This window comes from Rhineura floridana, chromosome 8, assembly GCF_030035675.1.
Source record: "Rhineura floridana isolate rRhiFlo1 chromosome 8, rRhiFlo1.hap2, whole genome shotgun sequence".
In the NCBI taxonomy this organism is placed as follows: domain Eukaryota; kingdom Metazoa; phylum Chordata; class Lepidosauria; order Squamata; family Rhineuridae; genus Rhineura; species Rhineura floridana.
This window is the reverse complement of record NC_084487.1, coordinates 49,031,077-49,056,014: the sequence shown is the minus strand read 5'-3', so window position 1 is coordinate 49,056,014 and position 24,938 is coordinate 49,031,077. Positions and strand designations below refer to the sequence as shown.

The 24,938-nt window shown below is 44.4% G+C and overlaps 1 protein-coding gene across 3 annotated transcripts in view; it reads left to right on the top strand.

The window, feature by feature from the left end:
• The window catches only part of IFT56 (intraflagellar transport 56), a 58,493-nt gene that overhangs the window by 24,787 nt on the left and 8,768 nt on the right, over positions 1-24,938 (top strand). For all 3 annotated transcript variants that reach the window (XM_061639357.1, XM_061639356.1, XM_061639358.1), the window contains 3 exons: positions 2,753-2,841; positions 15,360-15,443; positions 23,957-24,026. In XM_061639357.1, coding sequence (XP_061495341.1) covers positions 2,753-2,841; positions 15,360-15,443; positions 23,957-24,026 — 243 coding nt within the window. The remainder of the gene's footprint in view (positions 1-2,752; positions 2,842-15,359; positions 15,444-23,956; positions 24,027-24,938) is intronic.

Sequence of the window (24,938 nt, the reverse complement as noted above, 5' to 3'; positions counted from 1 at the left end):
TACAGGCCCACGGCTGGCTAGTCAACTTCGACAAAAGCCATCTCCAACCAACCCAGTGTCTACAGCATCTAGGAGCGATGTTGGACACCCTGCAAGCTACAGTGTTCCTGTCCCCGGATCGCATAACTGCTATCACCGACATCGCAAGATCTCTGATGCACAAAACATCCGCAGACGTCATGCTTCTAGCCAGGGCTCTAGGAATGTTGGTGTCCACCATCCATATTGTTCCATGGGCTCGAGCCCATACTCACCAGCTACAGTGGGCCTTGCTGCCGTTTCAGTACGACATTGCCAGCTCAAACCATCGAGCAATTCGCTTGAGCCCCTCACTGCGTTTGTCATTCCGCTGGTGGATGAGGGTACAACATCTCACCCAGGGCACTCTGTTCAGAGAACCCCACAGGACTGTCATCACCACAGATGCCAGTCTCCTCGGCTGGGGAGCCCACTGCAACTCCCAGTTCGTTCAGGGGGTTTGGGACACTGCAGAACAGACTCAAAGCATCAATTGGCTGGAACTAAAGGCTGTCCACTTAGCTCTGCTTCATTTTCAGTCTCTGTTGCCCTTGGACCATGTTCTCATTTGAACGGACAACACGTGTGCCAAATCTCATTTAAACGGACAAGGGGGGACCGGGTCCCTTCCTCTGCAGAACCTAGCTTCCCTCATATTCGACTGGGCAGAGCAACATCTGCAATCTTTGAAAGCAGAACATCTCAGAGGAGTTTGGAATGTGACAGCAGACTGGCTCAGCAGACAAGAGGTGTTCCCTGGAGAATGGAAGCTTCATCTGTCCGTGTTCCATCTTCTCCAGGGTCGGTTCGGCCCCTTCTCTATCGACTTCTTTGCCTCCAGTCGCAATTGTCAACTACCCAGGTACTTCGCTCGATACCTGGACACGACAGCGGAAGCAGTGGATGCCCTGTCGCTACCATGGCCGGATGGCCTATTGTACGCCTTCCCTCCAATACCACTGTTAGTCAGAACCTTGAGGAAGGCGTGGCGCGAGAGGACCAAACTGGTTCTGATAGCACCTTATTGGCCCCATCAACCGTGGTTCTCGGATCTCCTTGCAATGTCGGTGACGGATCCTTGGCCACTTCCGGTCAGGCCAGACCTCTTATCCCAGGGACCAGTATGGCATCAGGACCCCAACTGGCTCAACCTAACAGCGTGGCTTTTGAACGGTGATATTTGAGGTCAGCTGGACTGTCGGACGCTGTTATTGACATTATTCTAGCCTCGAGACGACCATCCACCACCCGTATATATCAACATACTTGGGTGGCTTTTTCCAGGTGGTGTCAGACTCAGCACCTCGATCCTTCACAGGCTACAGTACAAGAAGTGCTGCAATATCTTCATAGGGGCCTCATGATGGGACTTAGACCCAACACATTGCGTCGACATGCGTCCACTCTGTCATCCATTCTGTCAGTGTCCTCCACTGGTGCCCCTATTGCCTCACATCCGTTCATCAAACGCTTCCTCAGAGGCACTGCTCTACGCTCACCGGCTGTAGCCCACCGTTTTCCCTCATGGAGTTTGTCAAAGGTGCTGCAGGCTTTACAACGCCCTCCATTTGAGCCCCTCAGGACTGTGCCTTTACGTCTGTTGTCATTCAAGGTCCTGTTCCTGATCGCGATCACTTCTGCGAGACGAGTTTCGGAACTGGGTGCATTGTCTTCTGCCCGCCATCTCTGCGTCTTTCACAAGGACTCTGTTGTGCTGAAAACTGATCCCTCCTTCCGTCTCAAGGTCAATTCAATTTTCCACTGCAACCAGGACATTGTTCTGCCGTCATTTTGTCCGAATCCTACTCATCCTCTTGAGAAGGCTTGGCATTTGTTGGACGTTCGGAGGGCTCTCAAGACCTACCTGTCTAGAACTCAGGATATACGCCAGACTGAGACTTTGTTTGTATCCTTTCATCCAAGGTCTATGGGGCATAAAGTAGTTAATTCCACCCTATCCTGCTGGTTGCGGGCATGTATTACCTTAGCCTATGAGTCCCTTAAGCTTCCAGTTCCACCTAGCATTACCGCTCATTCCACCAGGTCAGCAGCCACTACGGCTGCTTTTGCTACCAATGCTCCTGTTGCCGATATTTGCAGAGCTGCTGTTTGGTCTACACCACATTCGTTTATAAGGCATTATAAAATAGACTGCTATGCCTCTGCCGATGCCTCTTTTGGCAGACGAGTGTTGCAACAGGTTCTTAATGAGGATTAGGTTGTGGGTGGTCCCTCCCTTATGGGCTGCTTTGGTACATCCCGCTTGATGGCATACCTCCTATGGAAAATGGACCATTGGTCTCATCTGAAGGGTGATTTTCATAGGAGGTATGCCATCACGACCCTCCCAGTTGGAGGATACCTAGATATTTTTTAGGAATTTTATATATACCTGTTACGCTCTTTTATTACATTTCTTAGTGAAGTCAAGACTGCTATTACTGTTATCTCGCTATGTTAGAGTCATATTATTATGAATGTTGCTATTATGTTATGTTATTGCTGGTAGGCCCATTGGCCTTTTTTCCTGCATTTTTAGATATCTCTCTTTGGACTCGCTGCGAATGAACTGGAGAGTGGGAGGGGCCTGACACCCCTAGTCTTGACTTCAGAAACATTCTTGCCTTCGGACGATAGGTGGAGCCATTACCCGCTTGATGGCATACCTCCTATGAAAATCACCCTTCAGGTGAGACCAATGGTCCATTTTATGCATATAACTTCTGTTCTTCAGATACAATCCCTGGGAGACAGTGTATGGCATCTTGCTTCTTTCTGCTCAGACAGTTTGATGATGTCCTTATTTACCTCAATTCGGTGAAGGTTAGTACATTTTATATCAGCTGGTAGTCTCCTACAAATCCTTGCACATATTACTTTCTGTGGGTGTGGCAGAATCTGCAACAACTGAGATGAACAAACTTAAGCCTTAGCCTAAAACTGGAGATGAAAAAAAGGGATGGCTCTCTCCGTCATAATTCTGGGAGAGTTTTATTTATTAAAATGTATATTCTGTCTTTCAGGGCAAGTGTTCTCACAAAGTAGCATGTAAAAACAATTGTATAAAACTTATAAACTAATGACTTGAAATCTACATTACATCCTTTAAAAAATTAGTAATAGAAATCATTGGCACAGTTTTAATAAAAGGCAGATCAAAATAAAATGACTTAAGAAATCTTTTAAAAGTCACTAGTGAAGGGGCAATACACACTTTATGAGGATGTGTTGCTTAATACAGGGCTACTATTGAAAAGCCCCTGTCTCTGATACCTATCAGCCTAACACCTCTTATTAACAGGACAGACAGCAGAAAATCCAAAGCTGATCTTAGATCTTTCTACGTGTAAACATGGTTATCCATGCTTTATTCCACATAGCTAATTTATTGTTTTCACTAGCCATTGTCCTAATACATTTTTGAAAGTCTTTGCTGTGTGTCCCTGCTCATTGTGAAAACTCTATTTATTCCTATAATAAATAACATATTCTTAAACTGGACACATCTTCCTGCCTTACAGCTATTAAATTTCTTTAGATTGCTTCCAGATTCTGTCACCCACTGCCCACCCAAATGCACACTGACTCAGTATGCCTGACATATGCAAGATCCAACAGGGCTGTGTAGATCCCTGTGTTGATTCACTGTAGTTCAGACGGTGGGCCTTGATCAGGGCAGCTGCCACAGTCGGATTATAACAGTGACTAATATGTTAGTTCTTGCCTTTTCTGCTCTTCCAGTTTGGCACCAAATCTGCTGAGGGAAACATGCTGTTGTTAGGACACAGCTATAGTCTCTCTGAAGGTTTATCAAAAGCATATTTAAAATCTGGATGTAAAGTATCCACTGGATCTCTCACATCTATGTATTCATGTATAAAATAATTGATATGTACAGTGCCTTGCAAAAGTAGTCAGACTCCTGACCAATGCTCTCATATTACTGAATTACAAATGATACATTGTAATTTCATTCTGTATGATTTTTTATTTTGAAACACTGAAACTCAAAATCAGTTAGTGCAAGCTGACATTGGTTTTATGTTGGGAAATGTTCTTAAGAAACATAAAAAACTGAAACATGCTGCGTTCATAAGTATTCACCCCCCCCATTAATATTTAATGAGAGCCACCTTTCGTTGAATAACAGCTTTAAGTCTTTTGGGGTGTGTTTGTACACAGTGTCAGAGGGATGCTGGCCCATTCTTCTTGGCAGATACGCTCCAGGTTGTTTAGGTTGGTTGGACGTTGCTCGTGGACCACAATTTTCAAATAGCGCCACAGATTCTCAATGGGACTGAGATCAGGACTTTGACTTGGCCACTGTAGAACATTCACCTTTTTGTTCTTGAGCCACTCCGATGTTGCTTTGGCCTTGTGCTTGGGACCCTTGTCCTGCTGAAAAGTGAATTTCCTCCCAAGCTTCAGTTTTTTAGTGGACTGAAACAGGTTCTCTTGCAGTGTTTCCCTGTATTTTGCTCCATCCATTCTTCCTTTGATTTTAAAAAGATGCCCAGTCCCTGCTGATGAGAAGCATCCCCACACCATGATGCTGCCACCACCATACTTCACTGCAGGGATGGTGTGTCTTGAGGCATGGGCAGTGTTAGCTTTTTGCCACACATAGTGCTTTGAGTTTTGGCCAAAAAACTCTACCTTGGTCTCATCTGACCACAAAACCTTTTCCCACATCGCTACTGGGGCACTCTCATGCTTTCTGGCAGACTCCAGACGTGCTTTCGGATGGTACTTTTTGAGTAACGGCTTCTTTCTTGCCACCCTCCCATCCAGGCCAGTGTTATGCAGAGCTTTTGATATGGTTGACTAGTGCAGCATTACTCCACTGTCAGCCACTGAACTCTGTAGCTCCTTCAAAGTGATTGTTGGCCTCTCTGGCTTCTCTCACAAGTCTCCCTCTTGTTCAAGTGCTGAGTTTTGAGAGACGGCATTTTCTTGGCTGTACCTGGGTGGTGTGATGCAGCTTGCACTTCCTGATTATTGATCTAACTGTGCTCAATGGGATATCCAAACACTTGGATATTATTTTGTACCCTTTTCCTAATCTATGCATTTGTATTACATTATCTCTCACTTCTGTAGAATGCTCTTTGGTCTTCATTTTCCTTCAAATCCACAGCCTGACCAATGATCCTTCCACAGTGGGGTTTTTATCCTGACAGTGTGACAGCAACTTTAATGCTTCACAGATGGAGGCCAATGGTAAGGTAACAGTGTCCTCGATAGGGCAGTTTCTTTCATCTGTGTAAACTGGGAGCTTCTACAGCACAGAGGTTGAATATGCAAGCAACATGTTTCAGTTTTTTATGTTTCTTACAAACATTTCCCAACATAAAACCAATGCTACCTTACAATAATTGATTTTGAGTTTCAGTGTTTCATAATAAAAATCATAAAGTATGAAATTACAATGTACCATTTGTAATTCAGTAATATGAAGTCACTCCTCCACCTGATGAGGCTCCTCTCCCAGTGCCTGCGCTGCTGGCAGACAGCCCTCCACTCGCAGAGATTCAACAATCCCAGATGAGGAGGAGTCTGTGCTTATGCACACGCACCCAACAGTGACTTGGGGTACAAGCAAGCAGGGAGCCTGCCCAGCACTACTTAACCTGGGCGAGAGGGAAGGATTAGTTGCTGAGTCAATGTCTTATTGCTGCCAAGTTGTGCCTAATTAGCTAGAGAGGGATGCTGAGTTCTGAGTAAGTCATAGGTAGATTCATGAAGCGCACTGAGCTGAAACTTAGTTCAATGAAAGTAAAAACTACAGCTATGTCTGAGTTGAGTTCTTCGAGTTTGGGCAGGACAAGTTTTCTGTCAATTGGGGTGTAGTTGGAGGTTAAGCCCAGATTATATTGGCTCACCAATACATTGTCTGAGAATCATTCTAGCCATATCATATCCTTGGGAGATGAGTTAACACAAGGAGAGTCCATATAACTGGAGTTTTTGAGGTAAGGTTTGCTTCCATATTGACTGGAACTCATCCTGTTATGTTAGTGGAGCTAAACCAATTGGAAAAAAGGTTAGTTTCACCCAGAAGTTAAAGGTGGCGAGCCAGGCCCTAGTTTCGACCTTCTGGAGGCCAGCCTCCAGTTGTAAAGCAACATTTGGAACACAGTGAGGGACTTGGAAAACAGCCCTCAAAAATTTGGATTGTACTACTTCCAGAGGTTTAAAACTGGAATAAGGTCTAATTTGTGCTCCATATAGAAGCTAGGTTAATGATTTGGTTTCAAACAACTTTATTGCTGCTGGTACATAAAATCCTCCTCTAGTACGGATAAATTTTAGTATAGCAGAAGCACTCCTTTGGGCTGTCTGGGCGGCATACTCTACTTGCGCCTTCCAGCTTCCATTTACCTTAAAGACCACACCCATGTATTTAAAGATCTTTTTCTGTTCAATCCTGTGTCTGTTTATTCAGTCTTTTAGCAAAAAACATGACCTTTGTTTATGGTAATTTATTTGTAACTTCGTTATGGCAGTATTGAGTGAGAGCTTGCTCGGCTCTCCTCAGTCCTATAGGTGACTGGGACAAAATTACTGCATTGTCAGCATATAATAACACCGATAGGTGCCTGTGGGCTAGCTTTGGGGGATGTGTATTAAAGTACTCGAGGGCTATGGGTAGAGAGTTTATATAAAAGTTAACAATGGGGAGAGTATACATCCTTGCTTTGCTCCTTTAGAAGTTGGAACAAGGCCTGAAAGAAAACCCTCTGAATTGCACCTAATTTTTAAAAACGTTCTTATGTAATTTATACATAAGGAGTAACAAGCAACAGTCCACTGTGGAGGCCTCAAGTTTTTGCCACAGTTTATTTCTCGAGATGGAGTCAAAGGCAGATTTAAGGTCAACAAAGGCTGCAAACAATTACGTTTTGGATGTACTGATGTATTTTTCCAACAGGTGCTGCAAGATTAATGCCTGATCCATTGTGGATCAGCCTACTCTGAATCCAGCCTGTTGATCAGCTAGAATATTTTCATGCGCCATCCAGGCTTGATGTTTCCCGGAAAGATGTCTGGCATAATGCTTGCTGATTATAGTCAATAAGTTGGTTGGGTGGTAATTTGCTGGATTGTCCTTCCTTTTTTAAAGATGGAGATAACAGCAGCCAAACCCCAATTGGGGAATATGAGCATTTTTATTGATGTAGGTAAAGAGATTTGCCAGAATTGGAGCTCACCATTTGATGTTTCTTTTGATTAACTCTGGGGGAATGTAATCACAACCTGGTGCCTTGTCTGATTTTAGTTGGTTTACCAGGTCAACTATCTCAGAGACTGAGATTGGGGGGGGGCATTCTGGTAGGGATCCAAAGGTACATTCTAGCTAAAGAGTTGATATCTCCTCGAAAGTAGGCTTCCCAGGACTCAACCAGGACATGGCAGTCTATACTTGATGGGCCACAACTAGGTGAGGTTGCCGTTAGATGCCCAAAAGAGGCCATATCTTTAGCCTTGACTGTATGGTTAAGCTGGTCACATGATGCTTGTTGTGCATTCTTCTTTTTTGTCTTGAGCAAGGTTTTACATTGTTTTTTATAGGAGGTTAAATCGCTTGATGGTACCGTTAAGGGATTTTTCTTGTACAAACTAAATTTCCCAGCAAGAGCATTTTAGCAGCTTCTTGGTGGCTCCAAGATGGCCAGGTCAGATGCAGTTCACTGTTCTTATGCTCCAGTAATTTCCTCTTTGAACTCCCTGTTGCAGCAGCTTTTGATTTTTCTCTGTAGCCTATTTGCCCTGCCTTCAGCTGGAGTATGGGAGAGTTTTGTTTTTCTTTGTTTTTGATTTTGGCTGAATGTTTCTCTGCTTGGTGTGAAGATTAGGCTCTGCAATTCAGCTTGGTGGGGAGGTGAGAACCCAAAGGCTCGGTGTTTTCTGTATTTCTCTGAAACCCCTCAGTAAAGGAAGGTTCCTGCCAAAGCCCCTATTCAAAAAGGAATGCTGCAGTTTTTGATGGGAGAGGCAGAGTTGGAACATTGGTTACCTATCTGTTTTACTGACAGTTTGATGTAACTACACCCTCCCCTAACCTGAAGATTTGGACTTATAATTTATCCTGGTTTTCCTGGAGAGATTCCAGAGGTTCATTGCAATTACATCCTTTTCGGGGGGGGGGCAGAGGTGGAATACAATGCTTACCAGGAAAAAGTGCAGAGACATGGGAATTACTCCTAGCCTACATAATTGTCCCTTTGAAACATGAAAAAGGCAAATTAAAATCACTCAGTTCATCAAGCAGCAGGAGGAGAAGAAGAATGATAGTGAGCATTGTAAGTCGGTGCAGGATGTATTATCACCTATGCACTCTGTGCTGGACTGGTCAGTGGACTTTAAAGGGACTATACAAGAGCCCAGAATTACTAGACCATTGATAGATCTATCTTCAGAGTTGGCCTTAGCAGAATACATATCCACCATAAAGGATTTGCAACAGATGGACACTGCCGAGACATGAGATAAAGCCGAAACTGATCTGATAAATCATCTTATGCAGAGACAGATCCTTGAGTTTGCTGATAACACTCAAACACTGAGATATAAATCCACCCTCACTCAAATAGAAGAAACAGCAAAAGGCAATCCCCAAATTAAAGGATTGTTCTTTATGGTTTGTGAGAACTAGCTCTTATTAAAAACTTTCTCTCAGAAAGTAATGGATAAGCTTTCAATAAATTAACTCAATAAACTACAAAATCAATTATGCAGATAGGAAGCAAGCAGGAGTGTGGGGGCTTTCCATTGTTTTGCACTGTCTGTAACATGTATGACTGTCTGCCTGTTGGACAGAAGTTATGGTTCTGCCCTTGGTGCAATGAGCTGCTGGTTCTCTGGGAACAAGTTTGTTTCCTTGAGACCAATGTGGCTGACCTGAAGAAGCTGAGAGAGGCAGAGAGGTTTGTGGATGAGACCTTCGGGGACATTATAGACATTATAGCTGTGTCTCACTCCCAGGATGAGAGCTGTCCTGCTGTCATGGAGAATGAGGGCCTCTGGGAAGGAAAGTGTCTATCTGAAGAAGAGGGAGCCTCTTACAAAGGGACCTGTGGGAATGAGCAGATATCCTCTGGTGCAGAGGATATTTTTCTGGGGGGTGGAGGGATCCTAGTAGTGGGTGATTCGGCCATTAGGAATATAGATAGTGGAGTGTGTGATGGGTGTGCAGACTGCAGGGTGCTCTGCCTGCCTGGTGCAAAGGTTGTGGATGTTGCCCATTGTCTAGAAAGCTTGGTAGATAGTGCTGGGGAGAAGTCAGTAGCTGTGGTGCACATTGACACCAATGGCATCTGGAAATGCAAAGCAAAATTCAAGTTGCTAGGTAGAATGCTGAAAGCTAGGACCTCCAGGGTAGCTTTGTCTGGATGCTACCAGTTCCACATGCAGGACCAGCTAGTTAGGTGCAGCTTTGTAGTCTCAATGCATGGATGAGCAATGGTGTCAGGAAGAGGGGTTTGGATTTGTTAGGTACTGGGGAACATTTTGGGACAAGCCAGGCCTGGACAAAAGGACGGACTCCACTTGAACTGGGATGGAACCAGACTGCTGATGCTTGAAATCAAAAAGGTGGCAGAGCAGCATTTAAACTGATTGAGGGGGGAAAGCCAACAGGAACAGAGGAAGGTTCTATCTGGAACAATCTCCCCCCTGGAATAAAGGCATAAAATGATGAAAATTTAAAGGAGTTAGGCCTAGAACTAGGCATTGTGAGTGCAAGTGCACAGGATAGCAATTCAGAGAGGCCAAAATGCCATAGGCTAAACCAAAAGTGCCGAAGGCACTTAAAGAGACAGTATATAAGTGGTCTGTCCTGGGAAAACTGGTAGAAGGTATTGTTAAAGATAAAATAGCTAAGCATATAGAAGAGCGAACCTTGTTGAAGCAGAACCAGCATGTCTTCTGCAAGGTAAGTCCTGTCTCACCAACTTTTTAGAGTTCTTTGCGTGTCAGCAAGCATGTAAAGGAAATGATCTGGTTGACATCGTGTTCTTGGACTTTCAAAAAACTTTTGACAAGGTACCCCATGAAAGGCTCCTGAATAAGTTTAGCAGTCATGGAATAAGAGGAGACGTCCTCTTATGGTTCAAGAACTGGCTAGGAAACAGAAAGCAAAGAGTAGGATTAAATGGACAGTTCTCCCAATTGGAGGGCTGTAGAAAATGGAGTCCTCCAAGGATCAGTATTGGGACCTGTGCTTTTAACTTTAACTTTTAAACGACCTAATGTTAGTGGAGAGCAGTGAGGTGGCCAGATTGGCTGATGACCCTCCCAGGAAACATGAAATAGAAGGGGCAGGATTGGAGCTTGAGATTGATAGACAAATGGTCAAGGAATATCTAATCACTTGAATGAGTTCAAATCGGCAGGGCCCGATAAACTGCACCCTAGAGTATTGAAGGAACTGGCTGAAGAACTCTCAGAACCGCTCTCTATTCTTTGCAAAATCATGGAGGACTGGTGAAGTGCCGGATGACTGGAGGAGAGCTAATGTTGTCCCTATCTTCAAAAAGGGGGAAAAGGAGGAACCGGGGAACTACAGACCAGTCAGCCTAACATCAATCCCTGGAAAAACTCTGGAGCAGATTATAAAGCAGTCAATCTGTAAGCACCTTGAAAACAATGCAGCAATTACTAGGAGCCAACATTGAGTTATGAAGAACAAATCCTGCCAAACTAACCTTATCTCATTTTTTGACTGAGTAACCTCCCTTATAGACTGTGGGAATGCTGTGAACATAATATACCTCGACTTCAGCAAAGCTTTGACAAAGTGCCCCATGATATTCTATCAGGTGGATCCACAGTTGGCTCCAGAATCGTACTCAAAGAGTGCTTATCAATGGTTCCTTCTCAAACTGGGCAGAAGTAACAAGTGGGGTGCCACAGGGCTTGGTCCCGGGCCCAGAGCTCTTCAACATTTTTATTAACGACTTGGATGAGGAGGGTACAGAGCATGCTTATCAAATTTGCAGATGATACAAAATTGGGGGGCATAGCTAATACCGTGGAAGACAGAAACAAAGTTCAAAGGGACCTTAATAGGCTGGAGCAATGGGCTGAAAACAACAGAATGGAATTCAACAGGGAGAAATGCAAAGTTCTACACTTAGGAAAAAGAGACCAAATGCACAGTTATAAGATGAAGGATACTTGGCTCAGCAATACGACATGTGAGAAGGATCTTGGAATTGTTGTTGATCACAAGCTGAATATGAGCCAACAGTGCGATATGACTACAAAAAAGGCAAATGCTATATTAGGCTGCATTAACAGAAGTATAGTTTCCAAATTGCGTGAAGTATTATTTCCCCTCTATTCAGCACTGGTTAGGCCTCATCTTGAATACTGCGTCCAGTTCTGGTCTCCACACTTCAAGAAGGATGCAGATAAACTGGAACAGGTTCAGAGGGCAACAAGGATGATCAGGGGACTGGAAACAAAGCCCTATGAGGAGAGACTGAAAGAACTGGGCATATTTAGCCTGGAGAAGAGAAGACTGCGGGGAGATATGATAGCACTCTTCAAGTACATGAAAGGTTGTCACACAGAGGAGGGCCGGGATCTCTTGATCATCCCAGAGTGCAGGACACGGGATAATGGGCTCAAGTTGCAGGAAGCCAGATTTTGACTGGACATCAGGAAAAACTTCCTAACTGTTAGAGCCATACAACAATGGAACCAATTACCTAGAGAGGTAGTCGGCTCTCTGACACTGGAGGCATTCAAGAGGCAGCTGGACAGCCATCTGTCGGGAATGCTTTGATTTGGATTCCTGCATTGAGCAGGGGGTTAGACTCGATGGCCTTATAGACCCCTTCCAACTCTACTATTCTATGATTCTATGAAATTGTTCAAGGTTGTTAAAACACGGGATTGTGAAGAGCTCCAAAAGGACCTCTCCAAACTGAGTGAATGGGCAGAAAATGGCAAATGCAATTCAGCGTAGACAAGTGTAAAGTTATGCATATTGAAGCAAAAATATTTCACATATACACTCATGGTTTCTGAACTGGCAGTGACTGACTAGGAGTGAGGCCTTGGGGGTCATAGTGGATAGCTCGATGAAGATGTCAACCCAGGGTGTGGCAGCTGTGAAAAAAGCAAATTCCATGCTAGGGATCATTGGGAAAGGTATTGAAAATAAAACTGCCGATATCATAATGCCATTATATAAATCTATGATGCAGCCATGTTTGGAATATTGTGTACAGTTCTGGTTGCCTCACCCCAAAAAGGATACAATATTCTTCTGGAAAAGGTTCAGAAAAGGGCAACCAAAATGATCAGGCAGATGGAACAACTCCTGTACAAGGAAAGGTTGCAGCATTTGGACTTTTTAGTTTAGAGAAAAGGTGGGTCAGAGGAGACATGATAGAAGTGTATAAAATTATGCATGGCAAGGAAAAAGTGGATAGAGAAAAGTTTTTCTCTTCTCATAACACTAGAACTCGTGGACATTCAATGAAGCTGAATGTTGGAAGATTCAGGACAGACAAAGGAAAGTACTTCACACGGCACATTAGTTAAACTATGGAATTTATTCCCACAAGAAGTAGTGATGGCCACCAACTTGGACGGTTTTAAGAGGATTAGACAAATTCATAGAAGAAAAGGCTATCAGTAGCTACTAGCCATGATGGCTATGCTCTGCCTCCATAGCCAGAGGCAGTATGCTTCCAAACACCACAGGAAACCACAGGAAGGGAGAGTGCTGTTTGCACTCAGGTCCTGCTTACAGGCTTCCCATGGGCAGCTGGTTGGCCAGCGTGAGAACAGGATACTGAACTAGATGGGCCATATGCCTGATCCAGCAGGCTGTTGTTATGAGAGCAGGAGCCACAAACCCATGACCCCTGGTTTAGTGTGACATCTGAACTGGGGATCCAAACCATGATGTGAAGCCAGGGTTTCTTCATGAGCAAAACAAACCATCATCCCTCATTCAGACATAATGCTCAGCCAGGAATCGTGGTTTGTTGTTCTCACTTGCACTAGGGGAGGAATGAAGCAGGAACAATCTCTGTTCACTGTAAACTATTAACTATAGTTTTGTGACTTGAGAACTGGGCCATTGTAGAAAGGAATGAAAGATACGAAAACATACAAATTAGAAATTGAAGGCCCACAAAACTGGGTATGATCAGGTATGATAAAGAGCTGATCAAATAGAAGTGCTGGAGTAAGCAGAAGGTGAGGCATACCTGAAGACTGATGGCACTGAACAAAGTCTGATTCATGATTTGATCATGTAATTAATGTATCATTTACACATTCCCTTCTGACTGAGGCTTAATGTATGTTGGCATTCTGCCACTTTCTGTTCCAAACCAGTGTATCTGGGTAATGCTTTGTACCTCCCACTCACCCAAAGATTTCACCACAAGTGACTTTCCCATAACTAGAGGTTAAAGGTGTGTTTTTCCCCTGGGCAAGGACTTGGCTTGAACACAAGAAAAAAGGTGTTCTGCTTTGATTAAGTTCCATTCCTACAAAGTGGTGGATGTTTTGCAACTGTTCTGAAATTCTTAATGACCAAAGATACAGGTGTGGTCATCTTGGCCACATTTATGTAATGGCAGACCCAAATAGATAAGTGCACCTATGAAAAATCTTGGGAATTGTTCCAGAGCACAATTGATAGGGAATTAATCAGGGTAGGGTGCAATCTATGATTCAGTGATAACACAGTAAAAGCACAAAAAATAGTATTTGCACAGAATTTTAACATCCAGGGAATCTAAGCAGAACATTTTTAAAAGCAACTGTCTAGGCTTAAATTTGTGAAAAGACTTTGAAATGTGGGCAACCAAGGTAAAATCTCAGAACTGAAAGTAAACAGGGCCAAGCTTCAGTGTACTAGTATTCAGATGTGAGCAGAATTAACATTTAGGACAATGCATTTTGGGCTGTCCTGAGACACAGGATAATTGTCTTAACAAGTATTTCAGAATGGCTGTATTCTGACATCACATTTTCTGATCTCCCAAACCACAGAGCACAGCTGTTCCCTCCTTCCCTCATGCATCTTATATTTCTAGTAAAATATTTCCTTAAGACAGTTTACCATGACATCTGTACTGGCAGACTGTTTTTAGTGATCCATCCAAATAAGAATCAACCTGTGGTTTGCAATCCTACTTTGCAAGCATTGCTTATATCACAGTTTGCCATTTTGAATGTCCCAGTTTGTCACAGCAAACTGGTTTAACAGACTAGGGAATGTTCTAAGTTGGGTCTACAAGGAGAGGAGGAAGTGTGTGTGCATTCAGTTTATTCCTGATCAGCAAATGTAACAGCTAGCTACAACTAATGTAACTAGGATGGCTGGGTGAAAAAGTGGACAGGCTCTTTACCTAGTTGTGTGAAGAGGCAAGTTCAGCAGGTGTACCTTAATCTGATAAAATTCGCTCTTCTACATACAACTGTTAAAAGTGCAGGAGACTTGGCCTATTTTTCATCTTGCCATCCTAAAAATAACCCCCTTTCATATTACAAAAATAGCAGTTGAAAGAAATGTGGAATCCTATACATACTTCAGGTCTCCTGTCATATATACAACACATCTTTCTTGCTTCTAATTTCAGTGGCCATTCTTTATGCAACTGTTTGGACTTGGGTATGCATTTAATACAAAATACACATGGATTGCAGCAAATAGGAATACTGCATGCATGAATTATTTGCTGTTTTAAAAGTTTATTTCTGAAATTGGTTTTACACTTACCAGGACTGCATCACTGGGGACCACTTCCCCAAACTATTTATGAGATTTCAGTACAATATTATAATTCTAAGGATATTATTATTAAAATTTCTATCCTGCCCTTCCTCCCAAAGGGAGCCCAGGATGGCAAACAGATGATAAAGCCCTAAAAAATCTTTAAAAACAATTCCAATAAGGTATCTGTTTAAAAGGCTTGTTGAAAGAGGAAGTTGAGCATAACTAGATATAAAACTGTCATCTTCAGCACTCACTTAACTAAATTAGGGAATCAGCCATTAACAGTTTGAAGAGATGGGTAAACCTGTCAAGAAAGAGCCAGTTGCATCATAGCATGACTTAACATGCCCAGAAAGAAAGACATACCAAAGAAAGCTGCCATCCTGCAATTTCTGGCTTGGAACATACCCCAAATCCATTGTGGTTAATATCATGGGATGTTTTAGCTATGTGCTCAGTCACAAACTTTAGCTACTGCTTGTGAAGGTTTGCTTTTTTACCTTATTGTCTGGTAGGTCCTCAGATTTTAAATGCTGATTATTCATTTTATAAAAGTATGATTTTTATGTATTATGCACAACTTATTTTCCAGAGTTACTTCTACAATGATGACACTTTTAACTTTAACTATGCCCAAGCGAAAGCTGCTACTGGTAATACCGGTGAGGCTGAGGAGGTATGTATCTGCTTCTTTAAAACCACTACATGAAAGGAACACATTTCCTATTTATTCTGAGTCTTCTTGGATATCCACTTCCTACTTTCTGCAAGAACTTGGGAGGTGGTTGTAAATGAGATCACAGCAATTTTTTGCATTGGTTAACATAAGAGCTATATATCAGCTAGTTTTTGCATTTGTTCTTATTTCCTGAATTCTCACATTGCTAAATGGTATTAATTTGGTGATCTAATCTGGGTTTCCTTTCAAATGGGATAACTGAGGGAATCCATAAAAGCAAATGAGTGGGATGAGATAAAACAAGAACTATTGTGGGAAAACAACCAGAAAAATAAAGTTTAATTGTAATGAATGGAATACCGTGTTTGAGCACTACTTTGAATACTTCACAATTTTTAGAGTGGCATGCTGACAAGACCTTTCCCCCCTCTTCAACAAAAAAAATATAGTCAGTAGTCTTGCACATTTACCTGGATTGAATTCAGTGGAATTTGCTGAGTTGGAATAAGCACATGTATTTATTTAACAAACTAACTGAATTGGCACAATACTTTTCTAGTGTTAGAAGTCCCTCACCCACCCCCACCTACTCCTGGCAACACAGCAACCTGTATGGATGAGTTTGGCCAATTGTCTTCTAACTCACCGATTCAATATGGATGCTGTAGCAGTGGATTTCTTTGTTGGCAGGGTGGGTGGACTAGAGCTTTGAGGTCCCTTCCAATTCTTTGCTTCCAAAAAATTCTGGCTATAGAAGAGGATTTTCCATAGGAGGTGGGCCATCACTGCGGGTAATAGTTCCACCTATCGTGCGAAGGCAAGAATGTTTTTGAAGTCAAGACTAGGGGCGTCAGGCCCCTCCCACTCTCCAGTTCATTCTTGCCTCGTACGAACAAGATTGGATCTATAGCGTAGCAAGTAGCTTTTAGCTAAGTTTCGTGTATTTGTCTGTTCATTTGTCTTCAAGTCCTTCCTTTCCCTGTTTGTGTTTAACTTTCCATTTAAGTTTGAGGGTCCCCACAGAGACCGCGGCTGCGGTTCTCTACGTTTCTTGGCCAATTTTGAGCTTTTTATTTTTTGAGCCTTTATTTCAGTTTATTTCCCTTACTTGTTTGAGGCTTGTTTGAGGGTCCCCTCAGAGACCGCGGCTGCGGTTCTCTTCGTTTTTGTCCGCTTTTGAGCTTTCCCCCTGGCTCTGTTGCATCCATCGGGAGCTCGCGGCTCTATTTTTTCCTGTGCTGGGCTGTCTCAAGCAGCGCTCTGAGGAGCTCTTGGAGAGACTGCGGCTGCGGTTCTCTCCCAGGCGGGAGCTTGCGGCTGCGGCTTCCTGCCCTCTCTTTCTCCCTCTCTCTCTGTGACTTTAATTTCGCCGCGGAGAGCTCTTTACTCGGCGGCGACAGCGGCTTCCCTCCTGCTGCCTTTCCCGACACAGGCTTCTCTCGGCAGTCTCCTTTTGGGGTTTTTTAGAGCCGCAAGTGCGACTATCGACCCCGCACCTCCCCCTGCGAGACTGTGCTGGGCAGCCCTTCCCCCAGTTCATTACCAGTCGGCCGCCATTGCTTCTTCCCCCTCCGCCATTTTCAGATCATTTTTTCCTGCTCTTTTTTCCGGGCGCCATTTTTGTTGAATTCAAATTTCCCGCCTTTTTTGTTACCCCTTTATTAACCAACGGATACCTTCCCTGCAAGTTATCTGTATGTGTGTTGTATGTGTGTTGTAGACAGACTTACAGGGCTTCCTTACACACAAATTTACAGTGGCTGACTTGTACTAAATTTGAATTATATTCAGTACCATCAAGGCTGGAGCTTTAATATCAGTGGCTGACTTGTACTAAATCTGAATTATATTCAGTACATCCTGCCCCCTCTGTGGCCGTGTACCACGCCTGAAATCCAGCCTACAGCACTAATCTGAACTATATTTTGTACATCCTGCCCCCTCTGTGGCCGTGTACCAAGCCTAAAATACAGTCTGTATTATACTAACGGTGATACCACAGTGCATCCTGCCCCCTCTGTGGCCGTGCACTTAGCCATCTGCCAGTGTATTCTACCCCCTCTGTGGTCGTACACTGTGCCAGTTCGGGTCTTTACATCCTGCCCCCTCTGTGGCCGTGTACTGCACCCAAGTTAATATAAGATGGCAGAACACCCAGACATGTCGCAATCAGCCAATATGATACCAGATCAGCCAGACATGTCACAAACAGCCAAGCCACAATATTCTAAGGCGACTAAGTCTAAGCATGTTAAAGCACTGGCTAAGACAAAACATCTTTCCAGCCATAGCAAACCAAAGCGTCCACGCTATGACTCTGTGCCAACCACCGCAACTCAGGCACACATAAGCGATATATTTCATTCCCCTGCTGCTTCCTCTGACGAGGAGGATTTTGCTGGCTTTCCCACTCAGCTTTCACATAACCAGCCTCCCTCCGTTTTACCGCCCCAAACATCTGCTCCAATACCTACTCAGGCACAAATATCTGCCACAACTGGGCTGCAGCTGTCCCCTGATTTCCTCTCCCAACTTCAAGCCATGCTGGCATTTTTCACCCAAATGCAGTCACTACCACAAGTTCCTGCCATACCTCAACTCAACATGGACCAACGTGCGTGTCATGAAGCTCATCCTTCCTGCTCACCAAATCCCTTTGATGTAGCCAGAGGCAGATGTATTGACGAAGCCTCGTATGCGGAGGAGTCAACCTTCACTGACCACGTTGAAGGAGATGACTGGAGCGACTATTCAGATCATGAGGAGGATACATCGTATCGTTTGTTTAATGCCTCAGACTATCAGCCCCTGGCACGCAGGGTAGTTAATACCCTTGGTCTCCAGACTGCGCCTTCAACTTCTTCCACCCCAGCCATCAAAGGGGCCAAGGTTCTCAAATCCCTTGCACCTATTGAACACTACATCCCGGTGCCGGACCCAATTGCCAAATTGGCCTCTGAAGAATGGGCTCACCCATTTCAATCTCGCCGCTTCAAGAACCTGGCTGACAGGCTTTACGCCCTAGCTCCGGACTTTGCCACCAAGTTAGACGTCCCTGGCATAGACGAACCAATCGCTCGCCTCATTTCACGATCTCTTTTGCCCAGGGAAGGGGAATCCCAACTAAAGGACACTACTGAGCGTCGAATAGACTTCGCCCTCCGCAAAAATCACGAGGCCACTGCCCTCTCCATGCGTGCCTCCGCTTCAGCCTCCATTTTCTCCAGAGCAGCTATGATGTGGCTGGATGATCTTCTAGAGGACACTAACCCTGATTCTGTCGCCCTCAGAAGGTCACTGATAAAGTTGCGTAAGACAGCAGCTTTTGTGGCCGATACCACCTTGGATGCTACTCAATTGGGGGCACAAGCCATGACAGCTCAGATAGTCGTGCGACGGACCCTCTGGCTTCGCCACTGGCAGGCTGATTCAGTGGCCAGAATGAATCTGTCCAGGGCTCCTTACTCCGGATCTTTACTCTTCGGCGAGGAAGCTCTAAAGGCAGTGCTGGTTGATCCAAAAGACGCCCACAAACCGGTTCTGGCCACTGTCAAGAACATCGACCACAGGCCTTTCAGGCGATTTCCTTCCTTCCGTACTAACCAGCCCTTTCGTGGAACGCGGCCAGGAGGACGAGGCCGCGACTTCAGATCCTATGACCCCACTTTATTCAGGGGCTCCTGGAACCGACGCTTCCAGGGCAGAGATCAGTATCAAGGGTGCAGGGGCAACTCATCGTCCTCATATAGGGGAGGTCCTCGCCAACGCAAGCAGTATTAACACACTTCCCATAGGTGGCAGATTACTTCATTTTGGAGACCGTTGGCTGCGCCTCACTACAGTCTCCTGGATCAGGGAGCTTTTCAGTCATGGCTATGCCATAGAGTTTTGGGCAATCCCATCAGACAGATTCCATCCGTCCCCTTGCCCAAGGGCACGAGCCAGGCACAGAATCATGCAGACAGCTATACAACACCTCTTGGACATAGCGGCAATAGAGCCAGTCCCCACAACGGAGAGGTCGGAAGGGGTGTACTCCCTCCTATTTGCTGTGCCAAAACGAGATTTATCATGGAGGGCGGTATTGGACCTCAAGTTTGTCAACCGTTTTGTAACATATCGCAGGTTCAAAATGGAATCACTCCACTCCATTACGGAGAGTCTGCATGAAGGAGACTTCCTGGCTTCTATCGACCTTAAGGAAGCGTATCTCCATGTGCCCATTTGCATAGCCCACAGAAAGTTTCTTCGGTTTGCTTTTGGCCACCAGCACTTTCAATATAGAGCGATGCCATTCGGCCTCTCCTCTACTCCAAGAGTGTTTACCAAAGTGCTACTCATCCTAGTGGCTTATCTCCGGACCCAAGGGGTTCATCTCTACCCATATCTGGATGATCTGCTAATACGGGCCAAGTCTGAGGAGCTGGCTCATCATCATTTAACGATCACCCTCAATGTTTTGCAGGCCTACGGCTGGCTTGTCAACTTCGACAAAAGCCATCTCCAACCAACCCAACGCCTACTACATCTAGGGGCAATGTTGGACACCCTGCAGGCAATGGCCTTCTTGGCTCCAGATTGCATCACTGCCATCACAAGCATCGCAAGGTCCCTGATGCAACAAACATCCGCAGACGTCATGCTTCTCGCCAGAGCGCTCTGGATGTTCATCTCTACAATCCACATTGTGCCATGGGCTCAAGCCCACACTCGGCACCTTCAATGGACTCTGTTGCCATTTCAACAGGACATTGCCAGCTCCAACCATCGCAAAGTTCGTTTGAGCCCCGCACTGCGCCTCTCCTTCCGCTGGTGGACCAAGGTTCAACACCTCTCCAAGGGCACGTCGTTCAGAGAACCCCGCAGAACCGTTGTAACCACAGATGCCAGCCTCATCGGTTGGGGAGCCCACTGCAACTCCCAGTATGTTCAGGGGGTTTGGTCCACCGCAGAGCAAACTCAAAGCATCAACTGGCTGGAGCTCAAGGCTGTCCACTTAGCTCTACGTCATTTTCAGTCTCTGTTCCCTTTGGACCATGTGCTCATTCGAACAGACAACATGTGTGTAAAATCACATTTGAACAGACAGGGGGGCACCAGGTCTCGTCCTCTGCAGGACTTAGCCTTCCTCATCTTTGTCTGGGCAGAACAACATCTACAATCCCTGAAAGCAGAACATCTCAGAGGGATTTGGAATGTGACAGCAGACTGGCTCAGCAGACAACAGGTCTTTCCGGGAGAATGGAAACTTCATCCAGCCATTTTCCATCGTCTCCAATGTCGGTTCGGCGTCCTCTCAGTCGACCTGTTTGCTTCCAGTCGCAATTGCCAGCTTCCCAGGTACTTTGCCCGATACCTGGACTCAACAGCAGAAGCAGTGGATGCTCTGACAACACCGTGGCCAGACGGTCTATTGTACACCTTTCCTCCCATACCATTGTTAGCCAAAACCTTGAGGAAGGCGTGAACCGAGAGGGCACAGCTGGTTCTGATAGCACCATTTTGGCCATGCCGACCGTGGTTCTCAGATCTTCTGGCAATGTCAATGATGGATCCTTGGACACTTCCAGTCAGGCCAGACCTCCTATCCCAGGGTCCAGTACTGCACCAGGACCCTACTTGGCTCAATCTAACAGCGTGGCGTTTGAACGGGGACATTTGAGGTCAGCTGGACTGTCTGACGCTGTGATTGATATTATTTTGGCCTCGAGAAGACCATCTACCACTCGTATTTATCAACATACCTGGGTGGCTTTCTCCAAGTGGTGTCAGTCCCACCACCATGATCCATCCCAGGCCACTGTGCATCAGGTGCTGCAATTTCTCCATAGCGGCTTTATGATGGGACTTCGACCCAACACTCTACGTCAACATGCGTCCACTCTGTCATCCATTCTCTCAGTGTCCTCTCCTGGAGATCATATTTCCTCACATCTGTTCATCAAACGTTTTTTGAGGGGAGTCGCCCTACGCTCTCCGGCTGTTGTCCATCGGTTCCCCTCATGGAGTTTGCCGAAAGTTCTGCAGGCTTTGCAACGCCCTCCGTTTGAACCCATCAGGACTGTGCCCCTACGTATGCTGTCCTTCAAGGTCTTGATTGCAATCACATCTGCCAGACGCGTTTCGGAGTTGGGCGCATTGTCTTCTGCTCGACACCTCTGCGTCTTCCATAAGGACTCTGTTGTGCTGAAGACTGATCCTTCCGTCCCAAGGTCGATTCAGTTTTTCATTGCAACCAGGACATTGTTTTGCCTTCCTTTTGCCCAAATCCTACCCATCCTCTCGAGAAGGCTTGGCATTCGTTAGATGTCCGGAGGGCTCTCAAGACCTACCTGTCTAGGACCCAAGAGATTCGACGAACAGAGTCTCTGTTTGTATCCTTTCATCCAAGGTCTATGGGGCATAAAGTATCCAATTCTACCTTATCCCATTGGTTAAGGGCATGCATTACTTTAGCATATGAGTCCCTGAAGCTGTCAGTTCCAGCTAGTATAACGGCTCATTCTACCAGGTCAGCTGCCACTTCGGCTGCTTTTGCCACTAATGCTCCTGTTGCCGATATTTGTAGGGCTGCAGTCTGGTCTACCCCACACTCGTTTATAAGGCATTATAAAATTGATAGTTATGCCTCTGCTGACGCATCTTTCGGCAGACGAGTGTTGCAACAGGTTCTTAATGAGGATTAACACGTGGGTGGTCCCTCCCTGTATGGGCTGCTTTGGTACATCCCGCAGTGATGGCCCACCTCCTATGGAAAATGTACCATTGGTCTCACCTGAAAGGTGATTTTCATAGGAGTGGGCCACCACGACCCTCCCAGTTGGAGGATGACTAGAGATTTTATAAATGGGTTACATGTTATTGTTACGCTATTATATTTAAATGTAAGAGTGAAGTCAAGACTTTTAGTTCTGTTATGTTGTTATGTTAGAGTCATGTTGTTATGCATGTGACTATTATGTTATTTTCCTGGAGGGCCTGTTGGCCTTGTTCTTGTATTTTTAGATATCTCTTTTTAGACTCGCTACGAATGAACTGGAGAGTGGGAGGGGCCTGACGCCCCTAGTCTTGACTTCAAAAACATTCTTGCCTTCGCACGATAGGTGGAACTATTACCCGCAGTGATGGCCCACTCCTATGAAAATCACCTTTCAGGTGAGACCAATGGTACATTTTCTCAGTGAAATTGAAGAGGGCCTACTAGAGCAGTAAGAATGCTTTTGTTAACTTGGGTTGTGGCCTCTGCTGACTGCATCGCCGCTTCTGATTGTTGTATTATACTAATACTTTGACTCAGTTCCTAATAATTTAATGGAAGCAGGATGTGTTTTCTGGTAGTCACAGATTACAGTTCTCTAAATAACATATGGCAAAGAGAGAATATGGAAATATTATATTAATTGCTAATATCAATATAGTTAATAATTGAGGTCTTCTCACATAACAGAAAAGGTGCCACAAGATATTTTTTGGCTATTGCAGGCTAATTACATGATTAATCTTTCAGTGATCAATCCACATACAATAGATTAGAAAATGGGAGCAAATAGCCTTGATGCTGTGGAATAGGCATCCTGTAGCTTGCCATTTCCTCCCCCAAATTTATCTCGTGTACAGTTTGTAATGCTAAGAAGTGCTTGGCCTCCAAAGAAGAGGGTTTTGTTTTTACGAAGATTAATGGAATGCTACAGGCACTATTGTAAAGGCCTTTCCTCTGGGGGAATAGTCTTTCTAGCACTTTACTTCTGAAATATAATGCCTAGATGATCATTCCCATGCAAGTTTTGTATAGAAAGAGTGCACAATCATCAAAGAATGCTTTGATTTTTTAAAAAAGTTCCAAAGTGACAGATGCAAGGAGAATGTTTTCCTCTTTTATAAACCTAATAGTTGCCCCAGATACACCTGTATAACTACAAATAAAAAAGCAAAGGGAGCACCATCTGGAATTAGGGTTACGTTTTCCTAGGTACAAAACATTGTGCTTGGAAAATGAAATATCCCTGAATACTCTGAGGGAATATGTGTAATTGTTGTTATTTATATATATATATATATATATAATTATAATTATAATTATAAACATGTATATATCGCGCTTGCACACACAACCTTTTGTTGCTCATACGAGGGGTCCTGAGTTGGGTCTTTCTGAAATATCAGCAAGAGGCCACTGTGTACTTCAAAACTATACATTCTAGAATCATTCTCAGTCTTTGCCTGTTCAATCGAGTGTTACCCCATCTCATCTTCCTCCATTTTTGGCTTGTTGTACATCAGTACTTACTTCCAGCTCTGCAAAGCAAGTCACTCTCTCCCAACCATCCCTTTACATTTCAAAGCTCCTTTTCATACCTTAAACTCTTATGTCACGTTGCTGTTAAATGTTTGTCTTATTGGAGATTTAGCTGTATTTTGGAGTAAGCACATGTTTATAGTATGCATCACAAAGCAGGAATTTAATGTAAACAAACACTTTTGGTTTTTTCCCCTGTCCCTTTTCCCCTCAGGTGTTCCTCTTGATTCAAAATGAGAAGATAAAGAATGATTTTGTTTACCTCAGCTGGCTAGCTCGCTGCTGTGAGTCACTTTATAATAGAATGTAGATTCTTCTCTATTGCATTAGCCTTGGCAAACTCAATCCTTAAACTTGTTTTAACTTCGGGGGTTGATTTAATTAAGTTTTTAGATATAAATGGATACCTTTATAATAGGCAAGAGCCCTGCAAGAAGGTAATATTGCCATAATCTTTGAGAAAGCAAAAGACGTTGGGAGTCTCTTCTCAGGAATAGGTGGTGTCTTGGCATTGTCTGCAAAATATTTCAGCAGAACAAAAACTGGTAAAAATGATTGTTCTGTTCTTTAGGACAAATACTTTTGAAACAACTACACTGCAATTAAATTTCAAAACATTTAATTGTCTGGTCCCAGCAGTATTCTACCTTAATTACATGTGTGAGAGAGCAGTCTGAAGACCTCATTAGTTATTGATGCCAAATACAATGACATGTTAGGGGTTTTGGATGTCAGAGACCATGGCAGAAGATCTGGCATGGAATTCAGTCTGCATGGCTCTTGCTGGCTGTGGAGAGTTTGCAACATTCCTGGCTGAGTTTTCTTACGAAACAGGATATTTTGGTTTAGATTCGGGGTTCAAAGTAATACATACAGTTGGAACAATATGGTAGGGGACCCTAGGCTGCTTTGTCTCTTAAACATTGCCTTTCTGGGCTTCTATAATAGGATGGGCTGTTACGTTTTGCCCTTTAACATCCCATTTACCCAAAGTTAAGAGATGACCCAAGGCATACATCTAGATATCCCCTCGCAGAATACAGGAAAAGGTGAACTTTGACTTCCCAACAGGAAGAGACATGATTGGGATGACTTGCGTGCATGTGGAGGGGTCGAGAAGCAATCAGAAGAAGAATATAGCTATAGGCCACCTGGTTTCTTAGTAATGAAGCCAGTCGGGTTCAGACAGGCAAGTC